Below are 26,497 nucleotides of genomic sequence, written 5' to 3'. Positions count from 1 at the left end.
TGTGTAAATTGATCCATACCACTGCACTCTTTGGGTGTAGTCTCAGTGGGTTAAAGTGGAGACCTCTAACAGCCCTGCAAGCAATGTATTACTGTAAGCCACTTTGAGTCCTCCAGCTAATGTGTTTATCGCAGGACAGTAAGAGCCTCTACAGCACTTTTATTTTACCAGCTAAGTACGCTTACAAAACTTTCTTATTTGCAGCAACGACCTGGAAGCACTCCGGGATTAGAACCAGCAGTCTTTGGTTTACTAGCACAACGCTATGGGCCATTAGGTTTACTTCTCTGCTGCCCCACATTCTAATGGCGTGGAGTTAATTTATGCCCCCCCATAAATTCTCTGGCAAAGTCTTATTAATTTGGATTTTAGATCAGCTGACCTGGTAGGTGGTGGTCAGGGTACCGACTCCAGGATTGTCTAGACTGGAGCCACTTCTCTTCGCTGTCGGTTCATGGGGGAAGAAGGCTTCATTGCGACAGAAACTCTAGCGCAGACACACGCATGCACGTACAAACGCGCACACCAGGTTCGCAACTTGTTCTTCTAAGGGATGCCGCCGTGGCCGCCGACTGGAGCGAAAGGACACACCTTTGAGCGCCAGGCCTTGTCGTCAGGAGTGGACAGCAGTGAGCCGGTCGACGCAGCATGGCGTCCCACTACCCCGAGCTGGCACTGTTCAAAAGTAGCGCACTACATCAAGAATAAGGTGTGATTTGGGACGCGCTCTGTGCGTCTGTTTACACCGCACTCTAGGTCCCGGGAGACTTGGAGGCGGATCATGTCCTAACGCTATACTTGTATATTATCATATCCTCATGCTACTGGCTGGGACAACTGGCATCCTATCGCCTACGTTGTGCACTACTCCTGACCAGCATCTAGAGGATGTATGGCGCCAATTGGGACATAAATGGTAGCGGCCTTCATGTTTGTGGCAACGTCAACATCGCTCGGTCCTAGCCAACTTAAACCTGATTTATCTGCCTGGCTTTTCAGCTCTATAGGAAACAATTTCTTTTCAAATGTGGTGTTGTTGAGTAATGAGATTTCTAGGGGAAAGATTGCGTCCTTTTGATTATAATGTTACGGGTTATTGCTCTGTGACCTGGCTGGTGGTTCACAACAACCATGGCTGTTAGTCATAAATATCAGCATGGATGATTGGGTTATTACCGTGTTATTTGATGCTAATGTTTGTGGAGATGACGGGAAATTTAGGGGCCTCTCTGTCGAACATTACAGGTAATGAGATTTTATTTTCTAATGGCAGGTAGGAACAATCATTGTGAGGGCTGAGGGTGATGTGCGCTCTTAAAAATATTGTCCTGTCTGCAACCTAATTATTGGGTTATTCCTCATGAAACATTTTGAAGAACCTTTAGGAGTACAAGCAGAACTTAGGACAGTAACCTAGGACAATATAACCACAACAGGGCTGCCAGAGTTTGAAAAGCTTTCAATACAGGGTTCTCAATTCCAGCGATGGTTCTCCTTTTAAAGATTGTTCTATGTGGAACCCACAAGGGTTCTACTTGGAACCAAATGGGTTCAGTAACGCAGTGAGCAAGATCAGGTGTTGTTAATGAGAAGAAAGCAGAGAATTTGTTAGGAGAAAATGTGATGTGTCCAGTCTTTGTCATGTAATATATAAATCATCACTGTATGTCTTACAGATTTTTGTGTTTATTTTAAGGAGCGCTACAGTTAACGGCTGTATTTCCCAGTGTGTTTTAGGGGATAACCACAATATCTTGCCATCTGGGTTTTACAGCATATTCAGCTGGGATGGAACTTTAGGTCCACCATGTAGATTTCCATAAGGTGTATGTAAAAAATACATGCACCTTATTTATGTTTCCTATGCCTCATAAATGTCAGTTTGGCTACACCTGAATAACCAAAAGTTTTGTATCCCACTGCTATCTAATGAATCAATAAAGACTGAACCTCATCATCAGGCTAAATGTTCTGACATAATACAATGACTGTGGGGGCCATTTCAGTACAGTGAACTCATTGTCATGTTCAAGAAACCAATTTGAAATGATTCAAGCTTTGTGACATGGTGCATTATCCTGCTGGAAGTAGCCATCAGAGGATGGGTACATGGGGGTCATAAAGGGATGGACATGGTCAGAAACAATGCTCAGGTAGGCCGTGGCATTTAAACGATGCCCAATTGGCACTAACGGGCCTAAAGTGTGCCAAGAAAACATCCCCCACACCATTACACCACCACCACCAGCCTGCACAGTGGTAACAAGGCATGATGGATCCATGTTCTCATTCTGTTTACGCCAAATTCTGACTCTACCATCTGAATGTCTCAACAGAAATCGAGACTTATCAGACCAGGCAACATTCTTCCAGTCTTCAACTGTCCAATTTTGCTGAGCTCGTGCAAATTGTAGCCTCAAGGTTGTGTGTGTTGTGGCTTCACAAATGCTTTGCTGCATACCTCGATTGTAACGAGTGGTTATTTCAGTCAAAGTTGCTCTTCTATCAGCTTGAATCAGTCGGCCCATTCTCCTCTGACCTCTAGCATCAACAAGGCATTTTCACCCACAGGACTGCCGCATACTGGATGTTTTTCCCTTTTCACACCATTCTTTGTAAACCCTAGAAATGGTTGTGCGTGAAAATCCCAGTAACTGAGCAGATTGTGAAATACTCAGACTGACCAGTGTGGCACCACCAACCATGCCACGCTCAGAATTGCTTAAATCACCTTTCTTTCCCATTCTGACATTCAGTTTGGAGTTCAGGAGATTGTCTTGACCAGGACCACACTCCTAAATGCATTGAAGCAACTGCCATGTGATTGGTTGATTAGATAATTGCATTGATGAGAAATTTAACAGGTGTTCCTAATAATCATTTAGGTGAGTGTATATTTTATTTATGTATTGAATACGTACATTTCTCCTATATATTAAAATCTATTTAAATCTATCTAAACACTTTTTTCTCAATTGTTTTAAACTAAAGCTATTTCACAGAAAAACACAGACTTTACACTTAAGGCATTAGATATGAACAATTACATGCCTACTGTAGAAAAAGCATCCTAAGTTGTCAAGACCACAGTCAGTAGTCACAAAGAGCTGTGTCCTATAGAGCCAGTACGCCTGCCGTTTGATCACTAATTATAATTGTCTGGCTTGTGTGTGTGTGTCAGAGACCACCATAAATCGTGCCTGAATGTTTTCATGTCTACTTTAACAATTACAGGTTAGCGTGTGTGATGCACAGGAAACATGAGCCAGATATAGTACCAGAAAAAAATACTGGAAAAATATAAGATAAGATATGGAAACATGAGAGAGGATGAGAGAAAAAACCAGAGACAGAGAGAAAAAGAGAGAAAGCGAGAGGACAGTGGTAGTGGGGGAGACCGAGTGAGTGAGTGAGTGAGTGAGGAGAGGGAGGAGAGGGAGCCTCAGAGGGAGGACTGGAGGAAGGGGAGGGGGTTGTGGGTATGTGTTGGTCACATCTCTGGTGGTCCCACAGATCCCTCAAAGGAGCCCACAGTACAACAGGAGTGGATACCACAGTGCTGTCTGGTGCTGAATCCACAGGTCCACCGACCTCCAAAACTTTCTTCCCTCTTTCTTTCCCTCTCTCTCTCTCTCTTCTGATTTTGCCTTCTTTGGCTCTGGGTTCCAACCATTCAAGGTCTTGAAATATGCTCATCTGTAACAGAGTTTGGCTTGAGGAAGAGCAGCGACGCAGTTGGAATTAAAACCTTTGGTAGCCACCATTTGGGCTCGCAGATATTTTTGTCTTTATCTACAAAGGTGAGGATAAATGTGTTTTCTTTATTTTCTTTATTGTGTTTTTAATTGATTTTTTAGAATGATACATTGTTATGGTCAAGTTGAATTTTGTTTATTTTACAATTAATTGTATTGGCAAATGCACCCATTGAAATATCTGTGGTCTATATATATTCATGTAAATGTATTGCTTTAAAAAAGAAAACATAAAATATGTAAAACATATAAAATATATGTTCATAGCAATCCCACAATTTCAACTTATGAACAGAAAAAACATTAGAAAATGAAAACATTTCCAGCATATGTAGAACAATTATTTTCTGCAACAATTTAATATCTCCTAAATCTACTGCGATCTTAGTAGTTATTGCGATTTCAAATTCTTATGTCAAATGTTTTATCAATCAAAACAAAAAAACAGGTTGTGTTTTAGACAGGTCATTTCAGAGCATTTGCTGATAACTGTGGATAAAAATTAGGATAATTTTTTTTAATCCATCCCTCCATTTATGGGCTTGTTGATGAGCAACAAGTATTAAGAGAGAAACTGGCAGTGACTGCTCCAAACTAGCACAATTATTTCAAAATGGAGTAAAATGGGAATGGACCGTGTAATCCCATCCAATTAGAAACATACATTAATTTTACAATTAAATGGTTTTGCAACAGTATACTAAACAACACCCAGGAGTTCTTTGAGGGAGCATTTTTAATTTTTCACAGAATTAATAACACTCTAAAACTGATTCTAAACAAAACATTAATATCTGTTTCACGCAACCTTCTGAACATGAGACTTGTATTGATATTCCACCAGTGACAACAAGTGCTAGCCACACACCTTTTCCTGTTTTTGTGGAATTGAGAGACACCAGTTGTTGGTGGACCGTGCGTGAACAAAATTGTTGAAACAACCTAACAAGTTTAAAGTTAAAACCAGTCAAGAAGAATAATTCAAGACAATGCCGTTTGGCAAATGTAGAGGCTGTCAAAAAATATAGCTTGAAATGTAAGTAAAAATATCTGGCCAAGGTCAGAGAGGCAGAGGCAGAATATTATTATATTATTATATTATATAATTTATTATTTTCATAGTATATATTTATACTCTAACACTGTGTAAACTTTAGTAAAAAAAATTTTTTCGGACATTTCAGGTGTTTGTGAATTACATTGCAAAACAATAGTTTTGTGTATTTTCAGTTAGCTTCAGCATACTCTATCATATACAGTCTTCATAATATCTTGCAAGTGTAAAAATCCTAAAGGTCATTCGGGAAACCCCTCTGCTTATTGAGTCATGAAACCCTTTTTGTAATGGTGTTTTTAATTGCTCTCCGCGGTGTTCAGTGTGTATTCAGTAGCGTCGCTGTATTTTACACTTTTGTGTGGTATCTGAGAGCAAAGTTTAATTAATTAATATGACAGATAAAATACCCTTTTACAATTTTTCCTTGAAGTTCCCCCACACTGTGGTTCTGTCAAGCCAAGGATCTTTTCTTTTGAGAGTGTATTTTAACTAAGGCCATTTCGGCTGTCAGAAATTACATGAGGAGGCAATGGGAAAAGTCCCTCCGGTAGCCTGACCAGCCACCCTCTCTCTCCCACAACCATCCCAGCCACCCGGTCCCTGCCTCGGGCAACCCGTCCCCAAAAGCCATGGAGCAGCCTGTGCTGAAGGCTCGATCGCCCACGGGCCAGACAGGTTCAGCCGTTCCCACGGCCAAGCAGCCATCCTCAAACACCTCCGACACCACGGGCCCCAAAGAGGTGAGAAATACCAGGTGACCCCCGGCTCCCTGTGTAGCGCACTACTTTTGACCAGGGGCCTGTAGGGGGTTGGTGAAGTAGTGCGCTACAGTGGAGATTGGGATGCCATTTGGGACACGGTGAATCAGTTAGATCAACCGAACGAGAGCCGCGGGGTTCAACTCCCATTCAGGAAGACCGGTCCCAATCAGAAAACAGAACATAAATTCAAGCCTCTCTAATTGGCTGAATTCAATGTGCATGCATAACTACGACGGGTCTTTCTGTGTTGAGCCGTGTCGGCTAAATCAATAGCTCAGAATTTGCGCGGGGCGAGCAGCAGCGAATGGATCAGAACCCGTTGACCCAAATGGCCGTGTGGTATGTCAGGTGGAACTGATCCTGGTGAAGGAACACAACGGGGTCCAGTTCACCGCCTCTACCCTGGCCAACCAGGCTGGCCGCAGCCACGCCCCGGGGCCCAGTCACGGACACACACCTCTCCCAGGGGAGGAGAGGGAGACCTGGGGCAAGAAGATCGACTTTCTCCTGTCAGTTATCGGCTTCGCTGTGGACCTGGCCAACGTCTGGAGGTTCCCCTACCTATGCTACAAGAACGGAGGAGGTGAGAACCGGGGGAGGGGGTGAGAACCAGGGGGAGGGAGGGGGTCGGTGGGGAATAGAGGAAGAGAGCGATTGAGGGTGAATGAGAAAGTGAGAAAGAGGGTGAAAGAGAGAGTGACATAGACGGCGAAGGAGAGAGCGAGAGACAGAGAGAGAGAGAGAGAGAGAGAGCCTGCTGAAGCCTTATCAGTGTGTTTGAACAGACTGCAGGTGTAAGACTGAGGCCTTACTGTTTAAAGAATAAAAATAGATCTCCCCAGCTGCTCAAACTGCAGATTAACTACAAGAATCAGGATGGCCGCTCACAGTGGTTAAATGTAAATCCAAACTGAGTGGTTAAAGTAATTTTTTTAAATAACTTTGTACCGTCTTCTCTGCTTTTATAGATTTTTTTGCCTTGGCTGGGTAATCCTGTTCATCTCTGCCCGTGCTTGTCAAGTCAATTCAGCCTCACTGTTTTTGGTTTTAAAGGGGCTTTGACTTGCTGTCATTTACTTACGGTGTAGTCTGAATGACATGACCAATGTCAGCACAACACTGTCTTTCATGAGGTGCTGCGTATGGGCAGTAAATGCGTTGCGCTTTGTTGTGAATGTGTTACGTATGGTTACAACTATGTTATAAAGCCCTTATTAGGCCCTTATGTAACCCCTGTCTCTCTCTCATCTCCAGGAGCGTTCCTGGTGCCCTACATGTTCTTCATGGTGATAGCCGGCATGCCTCTGTTCTACATGGAACTGGCTCTGGGGCAATACAACCGAGAGGGAGCTGCTGGCGTCTGGAAGATATGCCCCATATTCAAAGGTAGGCAAAGGAGTGAAAGAGAGACGTTGGTGTGTGTGTGTGTGCTGACATTGGCAATCCTCAAGCAGTGCCACTGAGACGGAAGACTGAAAATTGGCTTTTAGAGTCGCCGTGTATTTGGTGATAAACACATTCTCGGGCCAATCTTCCCGTTCTTTCCGACACATGGATAAACACTCGGGCGTGGGGAAAGCACGATGTGGACGTGAGAGATGTCAGTAGGAAAAAACTTGACCTTTCCTGTCAAGCTCTGGCCGGCCCCCTCCGTTCCTCTGGGCAGATTGGTGTGTTTCAGTGGATCTGTCATTACCGAATGTGTCTACAGGGTTTCTGTTGGTCCGTGGACGGCTATGAGGCGGCTTACTGCCACTTAGAGAATTCTGGGTAACGTGAAGTAAAGTCGATTTATGTGTTGTTTTGATTTTCGATTGGGGAGCTAGCCAAGGCTGTTGAGCTGTCTGTCCACACCCCCCCTCCCTCCACCCATCCACCCATCTCTCCATCCTTCCCTCCACCCATCCACCCATCTCTCCATCCTTCCCTCCACCCATCCACCCATCCCTCCATCCTTCCATCCCTCCATCCCTCCACCCCCCCTCCCTCCACCCATCCACCCATCTCTCCATCCTTCCCTCCACCCATCCACCCATCTCTCCATCCTTCCCTCCACCCATCCCTCCATCCTTCCATCCCTCCATCCCTCCACCCCCCCTCCCTCCACCCATCCACCCATCTCTCCATCCTTCCCTCCACCCATCCCTCCCTCCCTTCCTCCACCCATCCATCCCTCCACACACCCATCCACCCATCCCTCCCTCCCTCCACCCATCCATCCATCCCTCCACCCATCCTTCTCTCACACATCCATCCATCCCTCCACCCATCCATCCATCCTTCTCAGCCACATCCATCCCTCCCTTTACCCATCCCTCCCTCCACCCATCCCTCCCTCCACCCCCCCTCCCTCCACCCATCCACCCATCTCTCCATCCTTCCCTCCACCCATCCCTCCCTCCCTTCCTCCACCCATCCTTCTCTCACACATCCATCCATCCCTCCACCCATCCATCCATCCCTCCACCCATCCTTCTCTCACACATCCCTCCACCCATCCATCCATCCTTCTCAGCCACATCCATCCCTCCCTCCATCCATCCCTCCCTCCACCCATCCACCCATCAATCTGTAGCCCCATGACATAGAGTCTGTGTTGGACGTTGACATTTTAATCAGCAACCATCCACCCGTAAGTACCCAACCCCCCCACTCCAGTCTTGCAGCTGCAATCACTCAACATGAGATCGCTGTAATTATCTCTGATCAGCACGTTTGTTTCCTAAAGGTCAATGCTTTCAGAAGAGTATACAGAACTACACATGTGGTGGTACTAATGGGCAAATAATTCTGCCTAAAGAAATATAACTTCTTCTGGATTGAAGAGCAGCTGGCTTGAGCAATGGCATTGTTTCACCGTGGGAATTAAAAAGATAGACCCTCGTTTATCCTAAAGGTTGAGATGAAAGCGAACCAGGGAGGGTGGACACAGAGCTAAACGCACAGAAACGACAGATCTGAGGAGTAACAGCGTGGAGACGAGACCTCAGAGCAACCATCGGAAAGTTTCACTGTGTCTTATCTCACTTGCTCTTTCCAGTGTACTTTAGAACATTTGGTACGACTATCAAGTGCTCTCTCTAGTTTTATTCAAAAGAAAAAAGTGGGTGTGTAAATTGCATGACTACAGAGTTAAAAAGCTAAAGAAATTGTTGGAAAGTTCATAGATGATTTGAAGGTCAGCTTATGTTTACTTTCCATATCCCGTAGTAGATATGATCTCAATCAAATCAATCAATCAAATTTATTTATTAAGACCTTTTTACAACAGCAGTTGTCACAAAGTGCTTTACAGAGACACCCGGCCTTAAACCCCAAGGAGCAAACAACAGTAGTGTTGAATTTCAGTGGCTAGGAAAAACTCCCTAAGGTCGAATTTTAGGAAGAAACCTAGAGAGGACCCATGCTCAGAGGGGTGACCAGTCCTCTTCTGGCTGTGCCGGGTGAGATATTAAGAGTCCAATTGGAAAAATACATACATTTCTCTGGGCTAAATCCAGAGTATATTTGATTTTAGACTAGGTCAGAAGTATGACCAGGTGGACAAGGACAGGGACAGCAACGGGCCTCCCAAACCAGGTAATCCGCAGGTGTGGACCAGGACCTCATCTCCTCCTAAAATGTAAAACTGGAGGAGACTGAGAAAAGTTAGTAGTACATCCCTCATATCCCCCAGCACAATAATATAGCAGCGTAACACCTTGGAACTGATCTCTGATCTTTGTGATTCTCTGAAATAATATGAATGATTTCTGATTCTGCCGTATTTTGAGCCTGAAGCACTAAATATTTTGTAAATGAATTAAAGAACAATAAAATTATAGACTTTGATCTTTTGTCTTTTCACAATCACTCACACACTGAAACTGGTTCTATTAACAATGCACACAAAACCCTCTTGCTAACTTCCAGGAAAACATAATTTACCCCGACCAATAAATGTTGTTCACCTGTTTTCACACACATTTCTGTTTTCATTTTAAGTTTTTTGCAAAACCTAAAAAAAACACTCAATATTTAAAGCAGTTGTCACCATGTAGAAAAATACTGCCATTCAATATACCAACTTCAAATCATTGCAATTCGAGAACTCAACGTAGTTATCAATGTGTAAACACTGACCCCTACCAAGCATAATTATTCAACTAAAAAACAGGATGTTGGCATGTTGGAAAGGTCACCTGTGTTTTGGAACAATGGACAACGTCAGAGAAAGAGGTAGAGGAAGAGCGAATGAAAGGAGGTGGACAAGGGAGAGGAAGAGGAAGAAGACCAATGACCTCTAATGAGACATGTGACACTGTACATATCTGACAATGAGGGAAGCTATGCTGAAAGTACGGACAAACGTTTTGAAAATAGCTAACCTGCTGTAAACTGATCTGACCGCTATGCCGACCAGCCTGTTGTCTGTTCTCTGAATCTTTATGCTTTAGCACAAGCAGAAGAGTACCAAATACTAACCTGAGGCGTGTATTCAGATTTCATAACATGTTTCTAGGTGTATATGGAAGCCATAGACTTGGACTTCTTTTTGTAGAATTGGGAGACACTAGTTGATGGCGATTGACTGGGCATGAATTCTGAAGCCCAAGAACCACAGGAGCTGTTGTGAACAGGTTTTTCCAAAACAACTTTATACGTATTATTCAAAACTATTATATAGATGTATATAATAGTTCAAAACTATTATATAGATGTTTATAATAGTATTATTCAAAACTATTATATAGATGTATAATGGTATAGAGAAGGCCAGAAAGTATAGCCTGATATAGGTAGAAATCTCAGAGACAGGTGGAGGTGGAATAAATAATTACTTTTATAACTTTTATCCTATTACTTTTTAGGCATCCTATAGACTTTATATTATGCAAAATGTGTAATTCATAGGGGAAGTGGTAGAACACCTTAAAGGTTATTGATTCAACAGTTGTGAAAAACTGACACGACCTTTCTCCTCCAGGCGTTGGTTTCACTGTGATCCTGATCAGCCTGTACGTGGGCTTCTACTACAACGTGATCATCGCCTGGGCTCTGTTCTACCTGTTCTCCTCGTTCACCGGGGACCTGCCCTGGGTCCACTGCAACAACACCTGGAACAGCCCCAACTGCTCGGACCTCTGGGCCTTCAACACCTCCCTGAATGACTCGCACAAGTCCACCCCAGCCGCGGAGTACTTCGAGTGAGTCCGACCTATCCAGCTGGTCAAAACGAAAGCACAAGTTCAGTTTCAGTCATGCAACTGATTCCACGGCTCAACGCTGTGGAATCACGTGACTCCAACCCGGTTGCTATGACGACTTTCGAGGTGAAAGCCTCGAGCCCCAAAACCCCATGACCTAGCTGTCTCCTATAGCTAAGGAGATGGTCTTACCCTGCCCTTGACCCGATATCCCTTTAACGATCCTCCTAAAGACCAGACCAGTTCACCACCCCTGCGCTGTGGAGTTCTTAATGTATGTCTGAGGCTGAAATCCACATTTTCCCATAGGTCCTAGTGTCCTCAGTGTGTATTACCTTCACGCCCTAGTGCTTGACCACGGTAGATCAGAAAGTACGGCATGGATATCTCTGGTAGGGTTCAACATTATTGTATCCAGTGTTCTGGACAGATTCACAGGTGTCTGAAATTTCGCAGAGGGGGCGATTTGTTTTGACACCTTTCATAGGCAAACGTGGGCGGTCTTATTCTCCACCTGTGAGCAATTTAAATTAGTCACTGGATGTAACAACAGCTATAGGAGCCATTCAATTGATGCAAATGTTCTTCATGTGCCCATTCTTCTTTCCCTTCACCTTCTTTGTCGTCGTCTCCTCCTCTTCTTTATTCTCTATGCGTTGTTAGTTATGTTTTTTTTTGGTGACTGACTAAAAAACGGAATGCTATTTATTATCATAGCTTGTTATTACCTGTTATAACTGCTATGTTTTAGGCGAGGTGTGCTCCACCTTCAGGACAGTGAGGGTATTGCGGACCTGGGCCTGCCCCGCTGGCAGCTGACATCCTGCCTTGGCGTGGTCATCGTGGTTCTCTACTTCAGCCTCTGGAAGGGGGTGAAGACCTCAGGGAAGGTAGGAACCTACGGAGGTCATGGATCGTGCCGCACTTGTAGACTGTGCAGCAACAAGGGCATTGTGGGTGAATGCCCTTGTTGCTGCGCACTTTGCCACAGTGCTGAAATGCATATTACAGTATCTCCGTTTCCATCTTGAGGCCATGGAACCATCTTACATTACGTTATTGTCTCGATGGTTATTATAGTATCTCTGTTTCCATGGACTTTCTTCAGGCCATGGAACCATCTTACATTAAGTTATTGTCTCTGTGGCTTAGTATTGCTGGTTTCATCAGTTTGAAACCCTCCAATTATTGACGAACGTCTGGTAAAACACTTTAATGAGCCGGCCTTCATGCACAAGCTGGCACCTGTAGTTCGGCCTATAATTAAGCGTGTTTCTTTTGTTGAGCACGCCTGGTCCAAATTTTAGGGGCTTCAGTGAAAACCTTTCAAAAATACACAGCTGTATTTATGAAGGTTCCTCAAGTTTCTGTTCTTCGGCCGACCCTATTCACACTACATACTAATAATGTTGTGTTTGCTGGTGTTAACATCCTCATCCACCTCCGTGTGGATGACACTATCCAGCTACAACGGACCCCTGACTAAACACTGCACCAACCAACCACAACGGACCCCTGACTAAACACTGCACTAACCAACTACAACTGACCCCTAACTAAACACTGCACCAACCAACCACAACGGACCCCTGACTAAACACTGCACCAACCAACTACAACGGACCCCTGACTAAACACTGCACTAACCAACTACAACAGACCCCTAACTAAACACTGCACCAACCAACTACAACTGACACCTGACTAAACACTGCACTAACCAACTACAACTGACCCCTAACTAAACACTGCACCAACCAACTACAACGGACCCCTGACTAAACACTGCACTAACCAACTACAACGGACCCCTAACTAAACACTGCACCAACCAACTACAACTGACCCCTGACTAAACACTGCACCAACCAACTACAACGGACCCCTGACTAAACACTGCACCAACCAACTACAACTGACACCTGACTAAACACTGCACTAACCAACTACAACTGACCCCTGACTAAACACTGCACCAACCAACTACAACGGACCCCTGACTAAACACTGCACTAACCAACTACAACGGACCCCTAACTAAACACTGCACCAACCAACTACAACTGACCCCTGACTAAACACTGCACCAACCAACTACAACGGACCCCTGACTAAACACTGCACTAACCAACTACAACTGACCCCTGACTAAACACTGCACTAACCAACTACAACTGACCCCTAACTAAACACTGCACCAACTTCAACACAGCTGGGATACAAACCAACGTGCCTTCTTTTACATCCATATATGGCTAAATACCCTCTAAAAACTGTGGGCTCTTTAAATGGTTTATTTTCCCAAAAAATGTCATCCTTCACTTTCAAGTACAACGTATCCTTCTGAAAAATTACCATCCTGGACGATGGCAACACAGTTTACCGGCTTACCACTAAAAAGTCATTCGCGAAATTATAGGTAATTTACCACTCCAGCGTCTGTTTTCTTCAGGGCGTTTAACACTCATCGCTGTAACCTTTACAGTCTGATACACTCAGTTTACCGCTCTCTTTCTGCTATTCCAGCAGTAACCTGTGCTCTGATAGATATCTCAAAGGTCACTCATAAAGCCTTTATTTCCTGTGGTTGTCGTCAATTTCAATTATTCTCTGACAGTGACTAGGTTGAATTGCACTTGACTCTTAAACTTTCGTCACACTCTGACCAAGCTGCTATCCTGTCAGTGTAGCTGCTGAGCACAAAATGTATCTGTGTATGTCTTTAAAAAAGTTGTTATACTTCAACATTATTCAGTTGAAATGTGTGTATTCCTGTCCTTTTTAAACCATATGACGATGGCCAGGTGGTCACTGAAAATGAGAATTGGTCCTCAGTTGATTGGTGTAATAGTGGTGAAATGAAAACAAGTGATAAAATAGGTATAACAAAATGATAAAATAGGTATTCCTTTAAATCTGCACCAAACCAACCAACATGTACTGCATTGATGTTATATATTTTCCTTTGAGATGTACAGAATATGCACCTACTGGTTCCTATCCAATGTGCATTAACTTTCATTGCTTGCTCTTGGGAGTTTTAGGCTGAGGTTCTGTAAAAGCACTTTCTGACACCTGCTGATGTAAAAAGGGCTTCATAAAATATATAGGATTTATTTGTTGACCCCAAAGACATGGCAGGTGCGTGCGGGGAGCGCCATGGGTGGGCACTGGTAGCGCCGTGGGTGGGCGTGGGGACCGCCGTGGGTGGGTGAGGAGAACACCGTGGTCCTGTGTTGGGGAACCGTGGGCAGGTGAGGGGAGCGCCGTGGCCCTGTGTGGGGGAGTGAGCTGGTAATTCCATCGATCGGCACTCTTCTAGGAGTAAGTACAGAGACAAAATGCTCTTGGCACAATTAAAAGTTAATTTGCAAATAGAGAGATGCGTCAAACACTTTACAGGATAATCATCTGAGGAGTCTCTAACTTAATACAGGACAATCAACAATACTTATAGTGGAAAACTGGGTGTGGTAAGATGCTGCCCATCTGTCTTGTGTCACATAGGTTTTACCCAAAGGGAGGGCTGTCCCCCCACCTTATCCTTCCTGCCATAATGTTTCCTGTTGTGTTTAACTGAACAGGCCAACTGACCTTACTTTCCCCCAAGGACCACATTCCTAAGAAACAAAGGACTGATACCCTTCTTGGTCTAGGCAGGAGAACACATGGTCAGAGTACCTAGTAATCCTCTGATATTATACAGACATGTTTGTCACAATCATAGAAAATAGACATTAGAAAATGTACCTTAGTTAAAAATGTCCATAACAGGAGCCATTGCCGGGCATCTCACTTCCTGTCTCTGTGCTGCAGGTCGTGTGGATCACAGCCACCATGCCATACCTGGTCCTGACAGTGCTGCTTCTCCGTGGTGTCACCCTCCCTGGGGCCATTGATGGCATCAAAGCCTACCTCAGCGTCGACTTTCTGAGACTCTGTGAGGCACAGGTGAGGCTGGGAGGGGAGCATGAGGAGGTTTGTGTGTTTGGTGGGGGGGGGGGGTGGAGGTGGGTGTTGCACAGGTGAGAATAACTACCCAGTTTTCATACTAAAATAAATATTTGAGGATTTCTGGCAACTTGTTGTAATAATGGCGCTATTGATTCCAATTTGGGTCCTGGAAAAGTAGTACACATGAGCAACATGTTACACATCCAATCTGAAATGGGAGAAAAAAAAAGTTAACACAATTAAATGGAAAATCACTGTAAATTAAATACCCCCCCCGTAAAATGAATTCTACCTGTTTTGTTCGGTACATAAACTATAACTAATATAAATTCCTCATATTAATCAAACCAGACCACACAATTATTATTATACATCACATATACAATCATGACATTGTGACAAGGAAGCATTCACTGCTGAGAACAAACACACGCGCGCACACACACACACACACACACACACACACACAGGCAAGTGTCAGGTCCGTGCAGAGGCAGCTGGACCTTGATGTCTCCGATTGGGGACCCTATTTATGTGGCTCCTAATCTTTAGTTTGTCGGTCATTGTTTATGCTAGTCATGCTACAGTTCGTGATGTATCTCTCCTTATGTTGTTTTTGTTGCTGGAAAGAACAGTTAAAAGGAGTGATTCCCTTCCACTGCTCTGCGCCTTGTGTCCTGCCTTCCCCGTGCCGTGACAGCGAGGGCACACACCCTCACACACACACACACACCCTCACACACACCCTCACACACACACACACACACACACCCTCACACACACCCTCACACACACACACAAACCCTCACACACAGGCGGGAACACATGCACACACAGGCGAGAGCACACACACACACACCACACATCACAAAACACCAATTTGGGAGTAATTAGTTCACAATTGGCAATAATTGTATTCTGAGGAGCTGCTTCATATTGTCCCATAAGGCTTTTGTCATTCTGCCCTGGCTGCATACAAACACACACATACAGTACACAAACACACATATGTACAGTACACACATGTAATGTGCAATATTTCAGTTAGGTATTTGAAATGCAGCCAGTACATTTGGTTATCAGGGTCAATGTTTGGGTAAAAATAACATTATTTTCTTGAAGAATGTAGTGAAAAAACTGCTTTGTACTTTCCAAAACTCCAGTTGTAATTTATCCCACTGAGAGATGTGTGTGTGGGTGCGTGTGTGTACGCACTGCATGTCTGTGTTTGTATGTGTATACTGTATGTGCATGTGTTTGTGTGTGTGCACTGTAGGTGTATGTGTGTGTATTCACTGTACAGTGTGTGTGAGTTTGTGTTTGTACTGTATGTGTGTACTGTATGTGTGTGTTTGTGTGTGTGTGTACGGTATGTGTGTGTTTGTGTGTGTGTGTGTACGGTATGTGTGTGTTTGTGTGTGTGTGTAGTATATGTGTGTGTGTGTATGCAGCCAGGCCAGAATGACAAAAGACTTATGGGAAAAGATGAATCCTCTCCTCAGAATACAATAATTGACAATTGTGAACTAATTACTCCCAGATTGGTGTTTTGTGTGTGTGGTGTGTGTCCTCGGCTCTTTGTGTATGTGCCCTCTCCTGTGTGTGTTTGTGTGTGTGTGTGTGTGTGTGTGTGTGCAGGTACTTATACTCACTTGGCTTTCATGCCTACGCGAGAGAGTTACAGGTTGTTTGTTTCTGTATTTTAATGCCTTTGGCAGTCTTTCAGTCCATTAAATATAAGTGGTTAGAGACACAAGTTAATATTTCATTACCCATTAAATCCCAACCGCTGAAATCTATATCAGGAATATCCTTATCATTTGCTGTCATAAGTACAGTGTGTGCTGTAAGACTCTCCGGCAGGTTCTCCTCCAGCAGCTACACACTGCAGCTTCGGACTCAAAGCAGCAATTTGAGTATTAGATTAGACACATACATGCAGGAGCAATTTGCCAAATTACCCCCCGTATTCACAAGTGTCTTTCATCTTTCTGTTGAATGAGTTTCCTGCAATTATCTCTAATAACAGCCTTTCCCTGTGTCTTTTGTTCTCCGGCCCTCGGCGTCTGTTTTGTAGGTCTGGATAGAAGCTGCCACTCAGATCTGCTTCTCTTTGGGAGTGGGGTTTGGTGTGCTAATAGCGTTCTCCAGCTACAACAAATTCAGCAACAACTGCTACAGGTGAGCAAGGAGCCCATGCCACCCTGTATGTGTCCCGAATGGCTGCCTATTCACTGTTTAGTACACTACTTCTGACCAGGTCTCATGGGGCTCCGGTTAAAACAAGTCCGCTATATAGGGAATAGGGTGCCATTCAGTTTGTTGGACTTTTTTAGTCTCCGATGATAGCCTCTAATTGAAAGACTGATAGAGCGTACAAGCTGTGATTGACCTTACAAGCTGTGTTAGAGTGTACAAGCTGTGATTGACCTTACAAGCTGTGACAGAGGAGATGAGCTGTGATTGACCTTACAAGCTGTGTTAGAGTGTACAAGCTGTGATTGACCTTACAAGCTGTGTTAGAGTGTACAAGCTGTGATTGACCTTACAAGCTGTGACAGAGCAGACAAGCTGTGATTGACCTTACAAGCTGTGTTAGAGTGTACAAGCTGTCATTGACCTTACAAGCTGTGTTAGAGTGTACAAGCTGTGATTGACCTTACAAGCTGTGACAGAGCAGACAAGCTGTGATTGACCTTACAAGCTGCGACAGAGGAGAGGAGCTGCTGGTGATCAATTGAATGACAATGCCTTTAAAGCCCTTGCAGACCACCTATGGCTTTTGTGCCGATCTGTTCCTTAGAGGTTAACAATGTTCATGAATCTTCAGAAACAGCCTACTGTTGACACAACACACAGGGTCAGAGGTATTATGCAGTGCAATAATATAAAGTGTGCCATTTCCTACACAGCCACAGTCTGTTCTCCAAATGCCTCCAGTGTCCTCTCAGTTTATTAGCATAGTTATACTTCCTACATGCTTTATAATTAATGTTGTGGTTTTACTCAGAATTGAATTGGATTTTACACATTAGTGATTTGGCAGAAGCTGTTACCCAGAGTGACACAGTGTGATAGTTTGAATCCCGCTCGTAGCATATGGACAGCGTGTGGGTTTCCTCAGAGGATAGGGCAAATTGGCTAACCCCTTTTTCGGGATGGTAGGATGTTGGGCCGGGCGACCTTGCTTCTCCATGCTCTAGCGACTCCTTATGTGGTGGATCCCACAATGTTCTATTGTGGTTGTTGGCTAATGAACAAACAATGGGTTAGTGGGATATGTGTCAAAGTACACAAGTCTTTATCTTTAAATGTTCCAAACTTACTTGGGAGTTGCTGCAGTAAGGCCGTAATTGCAAATTGATCACCAAGAAATTGAAAATGTAAAATACATGACTTCAATAAATGAAGAAGATTAGACAAATCTTCTGTAGTAACGAAATACAGCAGACTGCACTTCAGAGGCTTTGTAAATCATCATAACCTAAATCATCATAACCTAATCATCATAAATGTAAATCCTCATAACCTAATTCAGGCTCACAACTGGGAAATAGTCCAGCAGCAGAAGGGAATATTCTTTATTATGCAGATTTTTGTATTTAGGGCGAATCAAATCAAGACATTTTTGCAAACTTCTAATGCTTTATGAAAAATACAAATGTTGTCCTTTGTTCATGAGAGTGGATGATACTAGTATTATTGCTACTTCTTCTACTGACAGATAGAATCTGAGGAAGAGTCAAATAAACAAGAGACAGCTGGTGAAGTGTGGAGGCGTTGAACACGTGTGTGTGTGTGTGTGTATGTGTGCGTGTGCATGTGTGTGCGTGTGTGTGGGGGTGGGGCAAAAGTCTTGCCAGTGACAGTTCCTAACAGAATCTTATCCTCCTGTCTTCCAGAGATGCCATCATCACCAGCTCAATCAACTCTCTGACCAGTTTCTTCTCGGGCTTCGTAATCTTCTCCTTTCTGGGCTACATGTCTCAGAAACACAACGTACCACTGGATAAAGTTGCCACTGATGGTCAGTGTGTGTGTGTGTGTGTGTGTGTGTATATATACCCATGGATACCCATGGATACTGTACCCATGGATACTGTTGGTGTATTCCAAAACCAGGTTGGCGTGGCTGTACTGTGTACTGTTGTGGTGAAGGGCACATTAGAGACATGCTAGAGCGACGGACCGTCTCAACGAGGTCACAAAATGTATCAGTTAAAACTGAGATTAACGGCTGGCAAAATACCAAAATCGATGACGAGCCTAGTGGCTGATGTGCTGCCTTCTGAGAACAGATCCACCTCGCAGAACACTTCCATCTGCCTGAATAAACGTCAATCAACCAGACCTGTGTGTGTGTGTGTGTGTGTGTGTGTGTGTGTGTGTGTGTGTGCGTCACTGCAGGACCAGGACTGGTGTTTATTATCTATCCAGAGGCGATAGCTACGTTACCTGGCTCTTCAGTCTGGGCCGTAATCTTCTTCATCATGCTGCTCACTCTAGGCATTGACAGTGCTGTAAGTACATCTCAACATGGTTCCATTTCTTTAAATACAGATTTTTGGGGGCGGTTAATGCTTTATCTGACGGGAAAGTTAGAGGTTTGAATTTTTGCTGAAGGAGCAGTGGGCTGGGTTTGAACCCACGCTGTAGCAGTACACAGGCACCGAAGGCAGCAGCTCAGACCAATGACCCACTCTTCAATCTTAAAAAGCCTGTTAACACTAGTATGAGACCCATTCTTCAATCTTAAAAAGCCTGTTAACACTAGTATGAGACCCATTCTTCAATCTTAAAAAGCCTGTTAACACTAGTATGAGACCCACTCTTCAATCTTAAAAAGCCTGTTAACACTAGTATGAGACCCACTCTTCAATCTTAAAAAGCATGTTAACACTAGTATCAGACCCATTCTTTACACTTAAGAAGCATGTTAACACTAGTATCAGACCCATTCTTTACACTTAAGAAGCATGTTAACACTAGTATCAGACCCATTCTTTACACTTAAGAAGCATGTTAACACTAGTATCAGACCCATTCTTTACACTTAAGAAGCATGTTAACACTAGTATGAGACCCATTCTTCAATCTTAAAAAGCCTGTTAACACTAGTATGAGACCCATTCTTTACTCTTAAGAAGCATGTTAACACTAGTATGAGACCCATTCTTTACTCTTAAGAAGCATGTTAACACTAGTATGAGACCCATTCTTTACTCTTAAGAAGCATGTTAACACTAGTATCAGACCCATTCTTTACTCTTAAGAAGCATGTTAACACTAGTATCAGACCCATTCTTTACTCTTAAGAAGCCTGTTAACACTAGTATCAGACCCATTCTTTACTCTTAAGAAGCATGTTAACACTAGTATCAGACCCATTCTTTACACTTAAGAAGCATGTTAACACTAGTATCAGACCCATTCTTTACACTTAAGAAGCATGTTAACACTAGTATGAGACCCATTCTTCAATCTTAAAAAGCCTGTTAACACTAGTATGAGACCCATTCTTTACTCTTAAGAAGCATGTTAACACTAGTATGAGACCCATTCTTTACTCTTAAGAAGCATGTTAACACTAGTATGAGACCCATTCTTTACTCTTAAGAAGCATGTTAACACTAGTATCAGACCCATTCTTTACTCTTAAGAAGCATGTTAACACTAGTATCAGACCCATTCTTTACTCTTAAGAAGCCTGTTAACACTAGTATCAGACCCATTCTTTACTCTTAAGAAGCATGTTAACACTAGTATCAGACCAATTCTTTACTCTTAAGAAGCATGTTAACACTAGTATCAGACCCATTCTTTACTCTTAAAGAGCGTGTGGAACAACCCCATCAGTTTATCACACGAGCTACAGCACATGCAGGCTTTTGCTTCAGCCCTGCCCTAATGGCTGATTGACACTCATGTCTTGTGTCCAGATGGGAGGCATGGAGTCTGTGATTACTGGGCTGATTGATGAGTTCAAGTTCCTCCACAAACACCGAGAGCTCTTCACCCTCTTCATCGTCGTGTCCACCTTCCTCATCTCGCTGTTCTGCGTCACCAACGTAAGAGCAATGACTGAAATGTTTCTGAAACCTTACTGACACGTTACTGAAACCTTACTGATATGTTACTTATCCAAGACACTGCCTGGAGTCCCACATTACAACCTGCGGCTTATCTAGGGATCATGGGATTGTCTAACCCAAACCCCCTCTCCTCTCTTCCTTTAGGGTGGGATCTATGTATTCACTCTGCTGGACCATTTCGCCGCCGGGACGTCAATCCTCTTCGGAGTGCTTATCGAGGCCATCGGCATCGCCTGGTTCTACGGTAAACCGAGAGGGGATGGCGTGATGCGTGGGTGAAGCAGAAAGAGACGGAGGATGGAGGAGGACCACTGAGGTGGAGGGACTGTAGGGGGGGTGGGGGGGGGACTCCAGGCTCTCCATGTCCAAGCGAGCTGATGTCCCATTAGCCCAGTGATCAGGTGTGATGGGATATCAGTCTGGATGTGGCTCTGCTGTGCCTCTGGTCAACACCGTCTCATTACTTACGAGATGACAGGAAGGAAAGGCCTGTCTTCGATGTGTGTTCCCAGCCCCTCAGAGTGGCTGGTCCATATTGGCATTCGATGTTCTGGCGTTTGGAGTGGACAACGGTAGATCAGGCCAAAATAGCAGTTCGTTGATAATGAAAATACACTATTGAAGAAATAGTTTGGCAGCGTGGTTTCGACCAGACGTAGCATACTATATATGTACATCGGGGACATTTTAACAAGGATGATAAATCATTCTAAGCCACAGCTTATTTTTTTAAAGGGCTGAGAGTCTGAATCCATGGAGAGATAAGTATTAGTTGTTTTTTTCAGCCTTTCACAAACGTTAAACCTTAACTAAACGTAATCACAAACTAATCCTAATCATAATCTCAAAACTGACCATTAACCCCTAACCATGACCATAACCCTAATACCTAAATTAACCTTATTACCTAACCATAACCCTAAACTTGGAGGTCATAACATAATTTGTTTGCTATTTGTTAGTGTATCATACCTTTTTCAAATTTGTAACATATGTTTTGTAACATGAATGGAATAAACGACTGATATTTGTAGCTTATTCTAACATAACTCATCATGTCATACGAAATTGAGTGTCTCTGAAATACGTACAACATTTTATGAAATGCCATGAGGTCAGGTTGATCATTGTTTGTTATCCAAAATATTTATCTTTTAGTTTGCATCTAGTTATCTGCTCCTAATGATAATATACCAAAAATGGAAGCTAGGCTGAATAAATTTTATACTAATGCCAACTACTTACCAAAATACATTTCCCAAGAAAACTGATTGGAGGATTTCTGGAATCATTAGACTAATAAGCAATAAATTGTGTTCTCCAAAGAAAATTCCTGAAAAAACAGAGAAGTAAAGGAAAGTTCCTGGAATTTTGCAAATCTAGTTCTGATTTATCTTGTTTTTCCAGGTACTGTATTTTGGAATAACTGTACAATTCTTGAGGCTGTAATATGCATGAGCAACAGGCAACGTTTCAGCTGTCACTTAAAACGCCACAGGCATAACAACTTTAAAGTTCATAAAAAAGCAAAGAGACTCCAAAGTTCATACGTGTGTTATTCTCAGAAAGCTGCTCTGATCTGATCTTGCTTAGATCAATGTAATGGGTCAAGTTGTAGGTTTGTGTGCAATCGTTTGTTGCGTGAGTGTGTGTCTATCAAAACTAATGACACTGAGGTCAGGGTGGTCAGCTTGCTATCCCGCCGCCGTGACCTCAGACATCCCACGACAGACTACTCTAGCTCCAGGCTGCTCTGGGCCTTTTCCTTAGCTCCATCACCGAAGACAGGTGCCCTCCAGTTGAACACCTCGCAACCCCCATATTTGCCCGTCACATTGATTTTCTAGCCCCGGCTTTGAGATACCTCCCAGGCAGGGACTTGGAACAAAGAGGGAAGGTAGAACAAGGATTTAACCATAAATGAGGAAATGGATTTGATGCTGGTGGTATTAAACATGCCAGGGCTACGTTAATTTATTTTATTTTATTGTAAATGTCCTGCTGTTTCCTCAATAATGTGAAGACCTATGAAACACATTTTAGACTGGTTATAAGTTACATAGTTATTCAAATAACTGCACAACTATGTTTCACCCTACATGATTCCTGTGTGGCGTGGTTTAAACATTCCTTTGTGTCCAATGGAATGCACATATCTAGCGATTACTGGCGGTCTGTCTAACTGCCACGTTTTCAACGTTTTCCTTTCAGGAGTGGATCGGTTCAGTGATGACATTGAGGAGATGATCGGCCAGAGGCCAGGCCTGTACTGGAGATTGTGCTGGAAGTTTGTCAGCCCTTGTTTCCTTTTGGTTAGTATAGCCAAAGCGATGTGCGTAACAACAAGTTAGCCGTTTGGATTTGTTAGCTTAAGTTCCGTATTGTGACTGTCCTAGACGACAGAGTGTCCTAACCCCGCCCCCTGTTTCCCCAGTTCATGGTGGTCGTGAGCTTTGCTACGTTCAACCCTCCTAACTACGCGACGTACACCTTTCCTATGTGGGCTAACGTGATTGGCTGGTGTCTGGCCATTTCCTCAATGTCCATGGTGCCTCTCTACGCCATCTACAAGATGTGCACCCTGCCTGGGAAGTTCTGTGATGTGAGTCGGTTTTATATAAATCTGCTTTATTGACATCCCTGTATCCACAAGATGTGCACTTTGCCCTGGGACGTTCAATGACAGGGGTATTCAAATCATAGCCCCTGGCGTCCGCAGCTTGCTGTTTTTTTTTTTTTTGCATCATTAATTGCACCCACCTGGTGTCGGAGATCTTAATGTGTCCCTGATTAGAGGGGTGCAGTGAAACACTGGTCCAGATCTGAATACACCGTTATATGCTGTGAGTCAGGTTCATGTAAGTTGCCATTATTAGGTTGGAGCAAAAATCTCAATTCTGTGCCCCTTCAACCACCCTGTGAAGTTCATATTTATTTTGTAGTCCGGCAGACATCATGCCATTCCAGAGTTGTCTGTACTGCAGAACAGTGATGAAGGCATTCACATCTCCATTTCTTTTATAATTCATTTTACTGACACCAAAAGGTCCCACCACGTTAAACTGAAGGAAGATTGTTGGTTGCTATTTAGAGTAAACATACCCCTTCATATCCTGGAGATGTGATTATTGACACTTTCAGTACCAGAGCAGTATGGTTTGTGAGTTGCATCAATAGCAAACATGACTATCCAGTTCGGTAATTGACGATGACTTGTAGAGTAAAGATACGTGATTGATTCCCTTCCCGCCTTTCTGTAGAGGCTGGCCTACGCCATAACTCCGGAACATGAGCACCACCTGGTGGACAACGGGGAAGTAAGGCGGTTCACGGTAAGCTAACCATCCCGCTCCGCTAGGATTTAATTGACTTTTCTGTACTTTTCCTAACTTTACTTTACCGAGATATTACTGTGCCTTTAGGATGCAGATGTTTTTTTAGTCATAAAAGTGTTTTTTTTTACTTGGTGTTGGTCATTGGAATTCACAGCTCCAACACTGGCTTGTGATCTGAGCACGCGAATGGGGCGGAGAGATCTGTTCACATGGAGGATGGAGCGTTAATGGGATGGATGGAAGGATTGATGACGGAAGGAGGACCACTAGACATGGGGTGTACCAAGAACAGAGAGAATTGTTTTAAGTGCCAACAAAGCTGTAAAGTTGTAGCGGTCTTTAATTTCGTCAATGGACGTGTGGCTATGTGCTGTGATCTAGATCACACTGTTGTTGACATTTGGTCAATAAATACATTAATAAATATAAGTCTTAACTCTATTTACAATGACTGTTATGGTGATGGCTAAGGTTGTCCATCCAATATATTCATGTATTTATATGTTCGTTTTGTGGGCTGAGAAATATTGATAGGACTGAATAAGCATCATATGACTATCCACTGTAAAGGAAACTTTCAGATACAGTATTTATTTAAAAAACAATATGTCATGGCCAATATTCCAACATTTTGTGTTCCTTCATTCTACTGTATCTATACAAATATTGTGTTACAAAATGAAAAGTGTTTCTCCGTAGCACTCTTCAAATAATTCATGGAGGCTTGAGTGGGGACAAATGTCAGAATGACAACATACCGTACCTCAAAACGTTAACTAAGTTTAACTAAGTTCACTATTTTACATTGTTATGTTAGTTTGATGGTCCGTAACCTTTGGAGCAATCTATGGGCAGAGAAAATGTTTCAATCTGTATTTAGTTGTTTTTTGAAACAGCCAAAACAAATGTTTGACAGCTATATAGCCGATCCTAGCACAAAATGAATGGTAGTGATGGGGACATTTGAACATGTTTAATTATGGACCAATGACCTTAATGAAACAACTAAACTAAACGACCATCTTTTCACAAATATTAAGCTAATGGTTGGTAAATTTAGCTGCCGATAGTAGCGGCAGTTTAAAAAAAACTGTCTATGGATGACTTTCTGTCTTCGCCAACAGCGAAGTCTTCAAGGAGAGAAACTGTCTAACATCATGTTGTAAAATAGTGAACTACTTGTTCAAAACCCTTACACATCCACAATTTTTGCTGCCTGTCTCAACCATTTTGTTTGTTTATCCAATAAATATGACCAATTCAGTTAATGATTAATAAGATTCGATAGTTTGGCAAAGCTACGTTTTTCTCCATGACAAGTGTGCAGTATTAGAGGAAGTGACCTCACCCTATTCTAGAGCCCTAGTCAAATATTTTTGCAAGTTGGGAATGGGGTGACATCTGCAACACACACTATCATAGTATCGTGCAACAGAATTCAAGCAACCAAAGATGATAAAGTAGAAACATTTAGGATAAACTACTCAGAGACATCTATTCACATGTACTGCTCTGGTGTTACCAAGAAAAGAAAATGTTCTCATGTTTTCAAATATTTTAATGTGTGTAGTAATGTCTTGAAAAGCTTCACGTCAAATGTTTCCAACCAGGTTTTTTTTATACAAAACAGCAACAGCCAACATTATATTTGAATTTGTCAAGAAAGCGCAGAGATTTAATGCTTTCTAATGGGTTCTAATATACAGTACCAGTCAAAGGTTTGGTTACTCACTTGAATGGGTGTGTCCAAACCTTTGGCTGTTTAAAGGCTGTTTTTTTCTCATTTTAAAAGACTTGTGTGTAATGTAACTGACTATATACTGTGTTATGGTGTAATTATGCGTGAACTTCTGAGGGACTTGTATTATTGGTTGATCGTTTGCAAGATAATATGACAATTTCCTGTTTGAGTGATGCCCTTGTGTATTTTGGATTATTTTGTACTGTAAATCTAAAAAATAAAAGCTTGACAGGTGATTCACCTCTTTAGTTTTCTAAGAATGTACGGCCTTACTGTATGGGGTTTTCACGATAAGAGTACAGACCAACACACGGAAAACACCTGTTTACATTGTCGAAGAAAGTGGGAAATATTTTGTTCATGTGTTCTTTATTTTGTCCACATTTTGCCTGGGATATTGTTTTATGTCCTCTCACACATTTTTTTTTTTAAATGTTTACCTTTTTTACGCCCCTTTTCTCTTATCCCCAATTTCACCATATCAATAAACCTGTCTCAGCAGGACAATAATGTTGGCAATAATACATTTGGGTCATAAAAATACAACACAACTGAGCAATTTTGAGTTTTCCTGTAGAATCTAGAATAAACCACTTAATTTGTCTTTCCAAAAGTA

At 42.9% G+C, this 26,497-nt stretch overlaps 1 protein-coding gene across 1 annotated transcript; it reads left to right on the top strand.

Moving 5' to 3' along the window:
- The first annotated feature begins 3,523 nt into the window (after window positions 1-3,523).
- slc6a3 (solute carrier family 6 member 3) lies at window positions 3,524-26,117 on the top strand. Its single transcript, XM_010880549.3, has 16 exons — window positions 3,524-3,800; window positions 5,402-5,552; window positions 5,922-6,156; window positions 6,828-6,959; window positions 10,540-10,759; window positions 11,511-11,649; window positions 14,576-14,710; window positions 16,791-16,894; window positions 18,616-18,740; window positions 19,121-19,233; window positions 20,653-20,781; window positions 20,950-21,049; window positions 23,017-23,117; window positions 23,240-23,407; window positions 24,066-24,137; window positions 24,295-26,117. Exons 2-16 carry the CDS (start codon window positions 5,442-5,444, stop codon window positions 24,316-24,318), a joined length of 1,908 nt encoding a protein of 635 aa, XP_010878851.1. The 5' UTR covers window positions 3,524-3,800; window positions 5,402-5,441; the 3' UTR covers window positions 24,319-26,117.
- The last annotated feature ends 380 nt before the right edge of the window (window positions 26,118-26,497 follow it).

This window comes from Esox lucius, chromosome 16 (assembly GCF_011004845.1).
Source record: "Esox lucius isolate fEsoLuc1 chromosome 16, fEsoLuc1.pri, whole genome shotgun sequence".
Lineage (NCBI taxonomy): Eukaryota > Metazoa > Chordata > Actinopteri > Esociformes > Esocidae > Esox > Esox lucius.
This window is presented reverse-complemented; position numbering and strand designations above follow the sequence as displayed.